Source organism: Penicillium cosmopolitanum, assembly GCF_028827165.1.
Source record: "Penicillium cosmopolitanum strain IBT 29677 chromosome Unknown utg000003l:1.0-3747932.0:1.0-3751027.0, whole genome shotgun sequence".
Classification (NCBI taxonomy): Eukaryota; Fungi; Ascomycota; class Eurotiomycetes; order Eurotiales; family Aspergillaceae; genus Penicillium; species Penicillium cosmopolitanum.
This window is the reverse complement of record NW_026622673.1, coordinates 1,512,049-1,525,591: the sequence shown is the minus strand read 5'-3', so window position 1 is coordinate 1,525,591 and position 13,543 is coordinate 1,512,049. Positions and strand designations below refer to the sequence as shown.

Below are 13,543 nucleotides of genomic sequence, written 5' to 3'. Positions count from 1 at the left end.
GACTGGCGGATCCCAGCGGGGCATCTGTTGGTCCTTCCCTTTCGATGCCCACGCCGATTAGGAAGTTGACGGGAGAATATTCACCATGAACCACTTTATATCCCAGCTTTCCCTTCTTCCTGTTTTCTCTCCAGATTAAGTGCCTTTTGCTTTTTTGTTCTTCTCACAATGCCCGCCTGGAAGTCCCTTGTCGGCCTGCTGGCGCTGACCGGTGGTGCGGTCTCTTGCGCCCACCACGGCGATACCGAGGTCGTCCCCGAACATGAGCGCGCCGAGTTACTGAAGAAGTGGGATCAGGAGGTATGTGTGACGGTCAATTCGGAGCTTACTCGTATAATTCATTCTAAAAAATTCCTAGTGGTCCTTCTCCGGCATTGCCAGCTTCGCCCACCTCAACCCGGTCAAGTGCTTGATCGAGCCGAGCGAGAACTATGATATTGCCGTTATTGGCGCCCCCTTCGACACGGCTGTCAGCTACCGACCTGGTATGTTATATCCGAGACTACCTACAGCTCAATCCTTCCAAACAGCAAACTAATCTTTTCTTCCAACGAACAGGCGCCCGCTTCGGACCCCGCGCCATTCGCGCCGCCAGCGCCCGCCAAATGTCCGGAACAAGCTTCAACACCCGCGCCGGCATAAACCCCTACAAATCCTGGGCCAAGATCACCGACTGCGGCGACATCCCAATCACCCCCTTCGACAACGGTCTCGCCGAGCGCCAAATGTACGAAGCTTTCCTGGAGCTCGGATCGCGCAAGACCGTCAACGTCGCGCCCAAGGGTGGCGATAGCATTGGTACCGGCCACCCGAAGCTCGTTACCCTGGGCGGTGATCACAGTGTTGCTCTCCCCGCTCTGCGCGCCTTGTATCAAATTTATCAGAAGCCGATTACGGTTCTGCATTTCGATGCGCATCTCGATACGTGGAATCCGGTCCGATACTCTTCGTATTGGCAGAGTGAGCAGACGCAGTTCAATCACGGCAGTTTCTTTCACAAGGCTAGTCGGGAGGGATTGATTTCTAACACCACTTCTGCGCATGCGGGACTGCGGACCCGCTTGACTGGTGTTGATGCGGGGGATTATACGAACCCCGGTCCTGAGCAGGGATTTATTCGGATTCATGCTGATGATATTGATGAGCTTGGTCCTATGGGTGTTGTTGAGACTATTATTGCGAGAACTGGTCTTGATCCGGAACAGCCTGTCTATCTCTCCGTTGATATTGATGTTTTGGATCCGTCTACTGCGCCTGGAACTGGTACCCCCGAGCCCGGTGGTTGGACTACGCGCGAGTTCATTCGTATCTTGCGTGGTTTGGAGAAACTGAACCTTGTTGGTGCGGATATTGTTGAGGTCTCGCCTGCTTATGATAATAAGGGAGAGACTACGGCTCTTGCCGCGGCTCAGGTTGCTTTTGAGATTATTACTAGTATGGTTAAGTCGGGTGTTAAGGAGGATCTGGGTGGTTGGTATGGTCGTTTGTATGATGGTGAGACTGCTGAGGCTGAGGCGAAGTCTGCTGAGGAGGTCACTCGTGATGAGCTGTGAGTTTCGAGTCTGGGTTGTACAGGTTGCCTAGGTTGCATATGAGATGAGACACATGATTGCAGTATGATAGTATAAAAGAATGAATGAATGCCCAAATGATATTTCATGTTCTGTCAGCGCGAAACGAGTAAATACTATTCACCTGGGCAATAGCCTTGCAAACTTGCAGGTGGCAGTGGCAGCTGCTGCTCATCCTATCTATACAAATTTACAATAGTCCACTATGTACTGACAATGCAAGGCATTGATTGACCTGGACTTCACTGGTTATTTATTGAACTATTCGTTCACTCCAAGTCCCAGCCCAACATCGACCGCTCCAGTCAACAGTCTACGAATATTCAGATCATCAAAGAACTTGTCAATTGTGAGTCCTGTCTGCAACGTTCTAAGATCCAGGCTGATTTTGCTTTGCTCTTCGATCGAATAATAAAAAGAAAAGATGCATAAGCAGAATAGAGCAGAGCATGGCAGGACAGAACAGAATAGAGCATATAATAGTAGATAGCGGGACAAATGCTTGTATCTTGGAAGAAAAAAAGCGGAAGCATCGAGCGGAGAAATGAAGAGTATGGAGAAACCCGCATGCAGGGAACATCGGATTCGAGGTAAAACAGCAAGCTCAAACTTGATGGTATTGTCCAAATAGGCGTGATCGATAAGAATAAAAAGATAAGACGAAGGGGGATGGATGGATGGATGGAGGAGGAAGAGGAGGGAAAGTAACATGGACGGAAATCATCAGCCAAATCAATCACGACGCCCTGACGTCCAACGCCGAGAGACGATGAAAAAGGGTGGAAACAGGAAGGGGAATGAGGGATCGCGGAGGGCAGGAGAATGGTAGTAGTAGAGGTGATATCGCTGGAGTTCGTGAAGGAGAGGATGTTGAGTTGTTGTGAAAGGGGGGTGTTGGAAAGAGTCAAATCGAGATCCGCAGGGAGACAGGTGGACGCGGACGGGCGAAGCTGAAGCGAAAACAGAGAATAACATGGGGTTGAGGACAAACCGGGCCACCTCAGTTCCCAGGGACCATCGCAAGCAACGATAATCGGAGAAGGGAGCAGGGGATCTTGCATGAGTATGCAGTGCAGGATGACCCGAAGCTCATCTCGAGCACTCCAGCAAACCAAGCTTCAGACGACCCTAGACAGCAGAACCACTGGCTAGTGGATAGCCGGTGGACCATGATCGTGGAGAAGAGAACTCGGAAAACACGGATAGTGCGAAATGCTTTCAGGTTGCAACGCTAGCTCAATAAACAAGAGTCCCGCTCCTCTTTTCCTTGTTGCATGTGGATATCCCAGTCATAACCGAACCAGCCAGGCTTACCTCCCCAAATAAAGAAAAAAAAACAACACAGGTAGGTTTCATTCCGTCGTATCTGAAAGTTCGGATCGGTTGGTTGACCCCTGTTACATTGCGCTCAAAGGCAATGCGGTGGTCGACCAACCTGCCGAAAAAAAAGGTGTTCGAGGTGCGCGATCACAGCAGACGGCAGCCGCGTGACTTCTTCTTAGGTGCCGGCTCGAGGGCGGCAACGATGGCCTGTCGGGGAAACGGAGCGAGTTAGCGGTGTACAGCTGGCGGGGAGTGGAAATCGACCAAGACGTATCGGGCGCAAGTCCGAGCTTTGGCGCCCAGGGGTGACGGGAACGTGGTAGCAAAAAAAAGGGAAAAAAGAAAGGAGATAATGGGAAATGAAAACGAAAATGCAAGGGGAATGGGAATGGGAATTCCCAGGTAAGAAATGACTGGAATGACTGGAAATAATGCAAAAGATCACCACCTACCTCGTCAAAGACATCCTTCAGTTTGTACTGCGTCAGAGCAGAGCACTCAACGTACTTGACAGCACCGAGCTCCTTTGCCATGCGATCGCCATCCTCCTTACGGATAGGCTGCATCTTCTGGCGGGCGAGCTTGTCGCGGACGTTGGGGTCATCGCGCAAATCGGTCTGGGTACCGACGATCAGGCAGGGGACACCGGGGCAGTGGTGGTGTACTTCGGGGAACCACTTCTCGCGGACGTTTTCGAAGGAGGCGGGGGAGGTCACGGAGAAGCAGACGAGGAAAACGTCGGTCTGGGGGTAGGACAACGGGCGCAGGCGATCGTAATCTTCCTGACCGGCGGTATCGAAGAGGCCAAGGGTGTAGGGTTCATCGCCGATCCTGGAGGAGGGTCAGCGGGATCTTTGCTGGAGGACCGAGAGGGTCTCTCAGGCTCGTGGTGGTGGTGGTAGTGGTGCCGCTACTGATGCGGCCACCGTTGCGGCCACCGTTGCGGCCACCACTCGGTGTAGGAGATCGGATGAACTTACATCACAGTCACAGCATAGTTGTCAAAGACAGTGGGAACATATTCCGAAGGGAACTTGTTGGTTGTGTAGGAGATGAGCAGACAGGTCTTTCCGACAGCACCGTCCCCCACTACGACACATCTGCAGTCGGGGTTAGCCAGGGAGAGGGGTTCGGCAGGGGAGGGGAGCGCACTTGATGGTAGCGACAACCATGATTTCGACAGATAGGCTGGAGTAGAAAGATGGAGGGAGTGGTAGGAGAGGAGAAAAGGGTTGTGGGAGACAAAAAGGGAGGAGGAGCTGTGGTCTGGATTGAATGGGGCACGAGAGTGGTCTAGACGTATACTTGGTACCGTTACCATACGGGTAGTAGTGGCCTGTATTTTATATTTTATATTCTATTATAATTTATACTGTATACTCTGCATAGTATTTCAGTATTAGCATTAATTATAGCATTTGCAATGATACCAATAGAATATTTCTATTTCTATTATAGCATAATTATACTAATGTTATCCTATCTCATCTCCCACTATAGGAATCCCCATGGCCAACCGCGTCGGTTAAGCGCTGTTCTCCACTCGGTCTTCTAGAATTCAGAAGCGGCCCATCAGACAATCAAGCAGGTAACCATACGACTCGGAGTATTACTGCTATTTACTTCAGTGTTTTATGACTATTATCTAGGTATTCACTTATATTATGCTACTAACACTATTGCTCGGATATAAGTACACTGATACTAGTAGACTCGACACTCCTCGTATCTCTTTGATGTATTAATGGCGGGCCGTTCCAAGCTAGTTCCATGCTACACTCTTCACCCCCTATATTTCCTGAGTATTTCCTTAGTATTTCATCTTCGCCGTTTCACCCCGGACTCCATCGAGTCCCGGATGGGGTCCCATTCCACCGCTGCTCCCGTTATTTGGCCTTTCACTCCCTCCAGTGGATTTAGAATTACGCGACCCTCAGGCCCTCCTGGTGTAGAATGAGTCCCCACTCTTCATTACTAGTCCACTGCTATGCCACTGTATGCCACTGCTACGGATCTATTTCATACCTCAGAGGTACCCATACCCCGAGAAGCATCTGGTATACCTGCATGCAGCGATTATGCAGGTACCTGCAGCGCCAATTCAGAGCTTGCTGGCTGACATCGAGCTTATCCTGTGAGTTGGCGAGGGTACCTAAAGTTGGGTTGGGGCGGGAGAGGTGGTCTAAGCGGTACTTTATCTGCGCATAATGATACCCTTCGAGGGTACATAAGGTAGGGATGATGATAATGATAAGAACAAGCGAAAGAAAGTTAGAGCTGTACTAAGCATTATACTTCACTTCACAGTGAAACAAATCGACGAAATTAACAAACATAACATTCCGGCCCTGAGCCATCGCAGGAACTTGAACTGCTAGTGTTAGGCTCAGGGGTTATTCAAATTAGTCCTGCATACCAGTTATACCCCGTGCATGGTAACCCACAGGATTTGGTCTCATTTGAATCGAGAATGAGTACTAATACAGCAATAGACATCTCAGTGATTGATTGATTGATTAATTGCCTTAAACTTAAACCTATCTTAGACAGCGATACATGTTCAGCGCCTTCAAGTCGAGTCTAGGGACAACTCAATTCTAAAAATGCTAGTGCCGACTAGTACCAGCATACACACAGCACACCCGCAGAGGACTCGGATCCAGCAAAGGAAGTACACATGTACAGTACATGCAGGCCATACAAAAGTACGAGCAGGTGTAGATTTCCCCATACTATTGGATCTATCCATTTAGAAAGCCCCCGTGGCTGATACTGATCTACTACACAACCCCTTACCCCGTGTCCCGGCCTTACAAAAGTACTCTTCTTCATACTTTCAAGTTGTAAATGGAGTGGCAGAAGAGATGAGCTGTCTGGATCTGTTTTACTCCGTACTTTGCTTGGTATCGTTAAAGTCACGCGCAGTTCCAACTGCACGCTACCCGACAGCATCGGAACATTGCAGTCTCGGCCCGGTTAGACCGTACTTTCTATCTCCTCGGAGATCAGATCTGAATAGACAAGGCATATAGTAACGATAAGGTCATGACCACCTAGGCAGTGCAAAAAAAGAAAGAAAAAAAGGAGAAGGCAAAGTGTCTCGCAAGGTCCTGACCCAAATGACTCGTATCTAGTGCCAATACCAGTGCCAGTGCTGCTGGTCCGAGCACGAATCCGAGTCGTGGCGTGATTTTCTTCATCCACTCTACTCCGTACCCCTGGCCCGTCTCAGTACCTACTAGTACTACTTCAAGTTCATGGGTGGAGGACATATTCCTTTCCAATTCAAGTCTATCGAAAGCGGAGCATTCTTGCTAGTAGATGCGTCTACAAAAAAGCCCCGAAAAAAAGGGGAAAAAAGGGAACAACAAAGGTATCGATCAAATCGGAGGAAGAAGGGAAGCTAAAGCAACAACGCCAGATGCAATGAAATGGAATGGACAAACGGGCCGAAGGTCTAGCCCACAAAACTCAGGTATAGAAGGATGTACCGACTCGCTCTTGTCCCGAATAATGAAAACGCCGGCTTGCTGATCTGTGAGATGCAAATAGATAAAAGAAAAGCAAAAAGATCAAACATAGATAAGGGGAAAGGGGGAAAGTAAGTGCTCCCAAAATTCGAGGGTCGTTTAGTCGTTACGTGCGTGTTTTCGCTGTGCTGGGCTGTAATGCAAGTATGCAGTTGCAGGTATATGGTGCGAAATATCATCAGATCGAATAAAGCAGGTAGGCAGGCAGGCAGGCAGGCAAGGCGAATCAAGTGCGCTTCGAATGGGAGTCTTCCGACTCGGGTTCCGGGTCGACGACGGTCAATGGGGAATCCTCTTCATTCTGACTCTTCGGACTCATCTGTAAAGGTAGATAGATTAGTCCTGTTTACCATTCCCACGCGCGCACTCATCAGAAGGAAGTCGATCTCGCACCTTATCCAGCTTATAATTCTCCATGACAAGACTGAGCGGGATAAGCGGCAAAGTAGCAATAATAGCGAGAGTGAGCAGCCGATTCATGGTCTCCTGATAACTGCGATTGATAGCGATGCGAGTGGGCGAACCAACAGGATATTCCAACGCCTTGGCGAGACTTCCGAAGATCTCCGCGGCGGCGGATTGGCTTTCTGCAGGTAGGTATTTCAGGAGTTTGGCCGGGATGGAATGGGTCCAAACAGCGCCGGAGATGGCTGCGCCGACGGCACCGCCTAGTTCCATCGATGTGAGGAACATGGCTGTTGCGGCGGCGACTTCTTGGTGGCTTGCTGATGCTTGAACGCCGAGTTGGACGGGGACGTTTAGGAGGCCTCCGCCGCAGCCGACTAGGATTTGCGTGAAGAGGACTTGGGCGTGGGAGGCGTTTTCGGTTCGGTAGGTTAGCATCAGGGTTAGGCCTGTCATGTAGATTACGCAGCCGATTGTGACGAAGATTCGGTAGCGGCGCGTGTATTTAATCAGGAGGGAGACGCTGAAGGCGGCAATTGTTGAGGTGAAGGCGAATGTTTGTGTGACACGACCGGCTGTCGCGACGTCGTAGTTTTGGACAACTTGGAGGTAGGAGTAGAGGTATGGCTGGACGGAGAAGTAGAATGCCACTGTCGGTGTTGGTTAGTTGGGGGGGGATTTATGGAATGGGGGTGGTGGTGGTGGACGTACTGAAGTACCAGAATGCGAGAAAGCAACCTGCAAGAGCAGTTTTCTGTTTAAGAAGATGCAGAGAAAGCAATGGTTTGGGCGCGAGCTTCTTAGAAGTTTCGTAAAATGGCATGATGACCAGACACACGAGTCCAATTACCATCATCGCAATGATGCTGGGATTCATCCATCCATTCTTAGCACTGGCTGCCAAAGTCAAAGGCACAAGGATCAGAGTGACCGCAGCGGAGAGCAGACTCAGACCACCGACATCTAGGTCATACCAAGTGCGTCTCATGATAGCGAAAACGCTGCGTCTCCGCTTCTTGCGAGAAGACTTGATCAGATTCAATCTGCGGGCCTTGCGCTGATTCAGAAGCAATGAAAGTGCGAGAGGTAAGAAGGCCGCAGGCAGGATGATTGCCCACATACCATACCCCCATCGCCATGATGTTGAGCGAAGGACGGCCCCCGCAATAGTTGGACCAAGCCATACGGTGACCAGGAATGGAAATTCGGGGAGAAGAGCCAGAAAAGCACGGTTTAGCAAGTCACTGCTGTCGGCGATGAACACCTGTTGCAAGATCTGCAGCCCCGTTGAGCCAGCAGAGTAGAAGATCTGAGCGGAGGCGTAGGTCTGGACATTGGTGGAGGAGGCCATCTGCACATAACCCAAGATGTAGATCAGAATGCTCACACAGAAAGCTTCGAAGCGACCGAAGACATCGGCGATCTTTGCCATGGGTGGTTTGATAACGGCTGCAAGTCATATAAAGTTTAGCGGGGAACATGACAACAAGTACAATTACATTTGGGCATTTATTTCTGCAGTTTGGCCGATGATGCCATGTAGCACCGCATCAAGTGTAAGCTTACCGTTGACTACATTCTGCACCACGAGCACGGTGGAAATCAACGAATGCTTGCTAAATGCGCTCGTCGCATAAGGCACCAAGGACATGACAGTCTGACTCTCGAGAGAAGTGCAAAAGGCCATCAAGAATATACTTTACGCCATAATTAGCGGGGAAAGGGGAGGAGGAGGGGGGAATGATTATCAAAGGCAGGGCGCTGCAAGCCACACGAACCTGACGTAGGCAATAATCAACGACCGAGTAGTCCATGTCATATTGATCGCTTCGATTTTGCGCACTCCTTCTTGCGCCTCGTCTAGCGATGAAATCTCACTGTCCTCTCCATCGGTTTCGTAGTGATACTCATCTTGGAACAGACGATCTCGTTCCTGATCTCTATGAGTGTCACGATCACGATCATTCTCCTGTTCAATAGCACCGTAGGACGGGCCGGAGCGAGGATCAAGGAGAGGCATTTTGGGGGGTTAGAGGAGAGGTACCAGTCCCCCAGGGTAGTATCTTATGTGATCACGAGAAGAAGGGCGAGGTCAAGGCGTCCATCCAGCCGAGGAGTGCAGGAATGAAGAAGACGAAGTGAGTGGGCGATCTTGAAGAACAAGGGAGATCATCGAAAAGAGTTCATGCAACATATGACCGAGAAAGGGCGTCTCTCAACTAATAAAAGGGGAGGGGGGCAGAAGCGAGGATTCAGCTTGAGTCAACACCGCTTGGGCACCGGCAGGCTGCCTTGGTGGTCCCCTTTGGGACGAGCTGAGCCAGTCAGGTCAGCGTACAGAAGGAAAAGCAAACACGAGAAGCAAGAGTAACAAATCAGGGCGATGCGCGCGGGAAAAATCAAATCAAAATTCAGGAAATCAAATGAGAAAAAAGCACACAAAAACGGATGGGGCCGCGTCGGGAGTAAGAAATAGCCTGGCAAGCGCGGTAGACGAGAAAAAGCATCAAGGGAAGTGTATGAGGCTATGCTCGAAAGAGCAGGTCTCCAGTGGTCTCCACGAGGCAGACACTGCTCTTAATAGGACCAGGCAAAGATGAGAATGGAGAATGATGGATAGATCCGCCTGAAGGGAAGTATGTGGCTGTAAGGGGAAATGGGATCGGAATCGAATCAGGTTATGGAGCGCACCCGGACTCGTACTCGTAGTGGGCGAGGACAGGTTGTAGGATCGTCGGTCGCACTTATGCACGAAGATGGGGAATCCCTAGGGAGTGATAAGGCGCGGTCCGAACTCAGCATTCCCGAGGAGAGAGGAAAGCAGAGTCGGAGATGGGAGTGTACTAAAGAGAGAGAGGGAGGGAGGGAAATACAGTGGGCAAGGAGTGAACGAGGAAAGCAGCGCAGAACGAGAAATGAAGATGAATGAAAAGCTGAAAAAGAGTGGGGATACGTCAGGCACGGGGGTGGGGGTGTGGAAGAATGAATGGGCAGTGGGCTCGGAGACTCGGAAGTTGGCTGGCGGAGTTGAGTGGAGTGGTGTGACTTTAGCAGGGAGAGAGGCGAAGTGTATACGGAGGAGAAGTCCGAAACAGGACCAGCCCATCAGATATGATTGATCGATAAGATGTTAACCAGGGCCTTGGTTCGTCGGTTCCAGACAAACCTGGTCGAGTGGGTCAAGTAGGTCGAGTAGGAGTAAGCTGGCTTACATGAGGAGGAGGAGTAGTAGTATTAACTATCCTACTGGTATACTACTATTATATTATAATTATTAATAATTTATAGCAGCTGCTATATTATACTTATGAAGCAGTAAATATAGCAACACTAGTAATACTCGCACGTGGCAATTCTCCGATCTCCTCACACACAGTCGTATCAATACTCACAGAGTAGTCCAAGGTTGCACTGCAACTCCCAATCATCTGCCCGAGTCTGTCCTCCCACCTACTCCGTATACATCACCCGGTAGATCCACTTGATCGCCCGTCATCCCAAACTACGGAGTACAGATCCTCGCCCTGCGCGTCAACTGCCCTGTGACCATGGCCCGTGCCATCTCCGTGGCGCCCATGGCATGATTTGCGCCAGTCTCGCGTGCAGCTCGACCCTAGGTCGATCATGCACTCCATCTCTTGGCCGAACTAGAACGAAGTAGACTCAAGTAGACTCACAGCTTATGCTTAGCTACAGTCTAGAATCTAGATCTAGAATCTACCCTACAGTAGGAGAGTCCTGGAGGAGCGGGCAGATAGAAATAGTAGTACTATTACTAGTAGTAGAAATCTAAATTAGCTACTAGCAGTACCATATTATACACGTATCCAAACTACATAACAGTCAAAAGCTGAATCATAATTTTTACCCAGAACCACCTGCCAGTACACTGGTACACTGGTACACTGGTACATCCCCTCTTCTCCTACTCAACAATCAAATGACCAAAGTTAACCTCCAACTCACCCCCCAACATCCCCGGGCCTCGCTGCATAAACCCCAACCCAACACTCCTTCACCCCCTCCTCTGCAAAAACCCACGTCACCTCACGAATCGGCGCCTTCGAAACCCCCCTCAATCAAATAAATCCACAAACTCCCGTCCTCCTCCCGAACCATCTCCAGCGTCGCCGCACCCCCACCCGATGGCACAGGAAGCAAACTCCAATCCGCAAATCGGTCCTTCGCCACAGCGCTGAGATGCGGCTTGCCGTGCGTCAATTCGATGCCCGCTTTTACCCACTTTTTGTCCCCGTTTGCGGTGTGCAGGACGATGATGAGACCCCCCTGGTCGTATTTGTGTCGCCAGGGTGCGGTGAAGGCGACGCGGGCTCGTTTGAAGGTTGAGAGTGGGATTGAGCGGTAGAGGATTGGTGCGGTGAAGGAGGAGGTGCTTGGTGGTTTGGACCAGATGTCTGTTGAGGAGGGGGCTTTTATGATGAATTCGGCTGGGGGTGTGCCATTTCCTGGGACGGGGCTGGTTGTGTTGGCGAAGTGGAAGTCGGACATGGTGTTGGTGGTGGTGATGGTGGACAACAAGAGTAATTGTATATTCTGTATGCTGTATATACTATATGGAAAAATTTGTTTAATATTTGAAGCGAAAAGAAGGTAAGATGAGGTGAGGGATGAGGGGATGAGACGGGGAAGAAGTAGAGATAGTCTGCTACGTCACTAAATCCCCGCAGATTGGCCACTGCAGCCCAGGAAAAGATACCCCCGGCAATTCCGCGAGCCTTTTTCTAGTTGCGTTGGATATGCTTGGTATTCACCGGTTTTCGTCTTGGCGGAGTACAGAGTACATTTTATAAAATAGATTCAGTGTATAGTATAGTAAATTAAATTTAAATATTGAGGAATGATATCTACAGGACGTACTTGGTACTCTATACTCGTACTGTATGTATACCCCAGCTCATCATGTGACGATGACATAACGGCTGTCGGCGCTACAATCGATAAGGGGCTGAGCCCATTTGGACGGGACAGCTCGAACTTGTTGATGATGACCTCCGTGATTCTTCTCTGACCTGCCTCAGAGTTCCAGGCATGGGCTGAAGAAAAGAAACCCCCCTTTCATGCCCGTCATGTCTTCTCGTCTCCTACATCCAGACGAGTACGAGCTTGCCTCACGCTCCTCACTCGACTCCGAGGGAACCTTCAATCTCGACGACGATGACTTCGAATCGCAAGTCTCTCCCTCCTCCCGATTCGGACGCCATCGAGCCTCCTGGCTCTCGCGCCTCTTCTCCTCCCTCCCGGGCTATACTCGCGTGAAGACCAATCATAGACCAATCTTCGCGCGCCAATCGCGCCGAACCTATCTCCGCCGCTGCACTCCCCGCCGCCGCTTTTGCTACATCCACGTCGTGTTCCTCATCATATCCGCCCTCGTGGTATTAACCTCCATCTTTCGTCCTTCATATACCCACCCACCAGCGCACTACAAAGATCTACAAAAATCCACGCAGAAAAGCACAGCGCCCGGCCGAGGGAACCCCCATGAGCAAAAAGTGTTTATCGCAGCAAGTCTATACGACCGAGATGGCGAGCTCGCGCGCGGACAATGGGGTGCGCAATTAATACAATTGATCGAATTTCTCGGCGCGGGAAATGTATACGTGAGCATCTACGAGAATGACAGCGGCGAGGAGGGACACGCTGCACTGCGCGAGTTGGAACAACGCATTCTATCCGATAAGTCAATCGTGTTCGAAGAACATCTAGACTTGAAAACGATACCAACCGTCACGATCCCCGGCGGCGAAAATCGCATCAAACGAATTGAATACTTAGCGCAGGTCCGGAATAAAGCACTCAAACCCCTAACCGAGAATCCGGACATTCGCTACGATAAAATCCTCTATTTAAACGATATCCTCTTCGATCCGGTTGATGCACTCCAATTACTCTTCTCGACGAACGTCGACGAGCATGGCTTCGCGCAGTACCGCGCTGCTTGTGCGGTGGACTTTGATAATCCGTTCAAATTCTACGATACATACGCCACCCGTGATCTGCAGGGGTATAGCATGGGATTGCCTTTCTTCCCGTGGTTCTCGAATGCTGGCAACGGCGACAGTCGCAATGACGTCTTGCAAGGCAAAGACGCTGTTCGTGTCCGGAGTTGCTGGGGAGGCATGGTTGCCTTTGATGCGAAGTTCTTCCAGACCTCACCCTCCTCTCCAGAGGTGACTCCTGTGCGCTTCCGCTCTGGGCCGGATCTCTTCTGGGAGGCTTCGGAGTGCTGCCTCATCCATGCGGATATCCAAGACCCCCAGACTGATGTGGAAGTGATCACCGATACGGGTGTTTATATGAACCCGTATGTGCGTGTTGCATACGATGCTCGCACTCTTCGTTGGCTGGGCGTGACCCGCCGGTTTGAACGGCTGTACTCGCATATTCACAATATTGGCAATCACCTCGTGGGCTTACCGTGGTATAATCCGCGGCGTGATGAGGGGGTTGGTCAGAGTGTGCAGGAGACGGTTTGGGTCTCTGATGCCAATGTTGAGGGTGGAGGGTCCTTTCAGGTGGTGGATCGTACTGCTGGGAATGACGGGTATTGTGGGAGAAGAGGTTTGCAGGTTATTGTTGAGGAGCGTAAACCTGGTCAGAAGGGTTATGAGAGTATTCCTGTGCCATCATGATGATGGTGGTTATGGTGGGTGTTATCTCATCTCACCTTACCTCACCTCATATTATATCACG

At 50.5% G+C, this 13,543-nt stretch overlaps 5 protein-coding genes across 5 annotated transcripts; 2 read left to right on the top strand and 3 right to left on the bottom strand.

The window, feature by feature from the left end:
* Positions 1 to 168: 168 nt before the first annotated feature.
* N7509_000612 (agmatinase) lies at positions 169 to 1,547 on the top strand (the record flags this gene model as incomplete). Its single annotated transcript, XM_056625249.1, has 3 exons — positions 169 to 300; positions 359 to 485; positions 559 to 1,547. Coding segments are annotated over 3 exons (1,248 nt in total), but the record flags the coding sequence as incomplete, so codon positions are not given.
* A 1,491-nt stretch (positions 1,548 to 3,038) lies between these two features.
* Positions 3,039 to 4,066, bottom strand: cdc42 (Rho family GTPase CDC42; the record flags this gene model as incomplete). Its single annotated transcript, XM_056625248.1, has 4 exons — positions 3,039 to 3,101; positions 3,347 to 3,725; positions 3,875 to 3,994; positions 4,047 to 4,066. 4 exons carry the CDS (start codon positions 4,064 to 4,066, stop codon positions 3,039 to 3,041), a joined length of 582 nt encoding a protein of 193 aa, XP_056493830.1.
* A 2,584-nt stretch (positions 4,067 to 6,650) lies between these two features.
* Positions 6,651 to 8,849, bottom strand: mirC (siderochrome-iron transporter MirC; the record flags this gene model as incomplete). Its single annotated transcript, XM_056625247.1, has 5 exons — positions 6,651 to 6,743; positions 6,818 to 7,479; positions 7,541 to 8,278; positions 8,396 to 8,526; positions 8,608 to 8,849. The coding sequence occupies 5 exons, from the start codon at positions 8,847 to 8,849 to the stop codon at positions 6,651 to 6,653; spliced, it is 1,866 nt and encodes a 621-aa protein (XP_056493829.1).
* A 2,027-nt stretch (positions 8,850 to 10,876) lies between these two features.
* N7509_000609 (uncharacterized protein) lies at positions 10,877 to 11,338 on the bottom strand (the record flags this gene model as incomplete). The annotated part of the gene is made up of 1 exon (XM_056625246.1): positions 10,877 to 11,338. The coding sequence occupies one exon, from the start codon at positions 11,336 to 11,338 to the stop codon at positions 10,877 to 10,879; it is 462 nt and encodes a 153-aa protein (XP_056493828.1).
* A 578-nt stretch (positions 11,339 to 11,916) lies between these two features.
* N7509_000608 (glycosyltransferase family 69 protein) lies at positions 11,917 to 13,482 on the top strand (the record flags this gene model as incomplete). The annotated part of the gene is made up of 1 exon (XM_056625245.1): positions 11,917 to 13,482. One exon carries the CDS (start codon positions 11,917 to 11,919, stop codon positions 13,480 to 13,482), a length of 1,566 nt encoding a protein of 521 aa, XP_056493827.1.
* Positions 13,483 to 13,543: the final 61 nt, after the last annotated feature.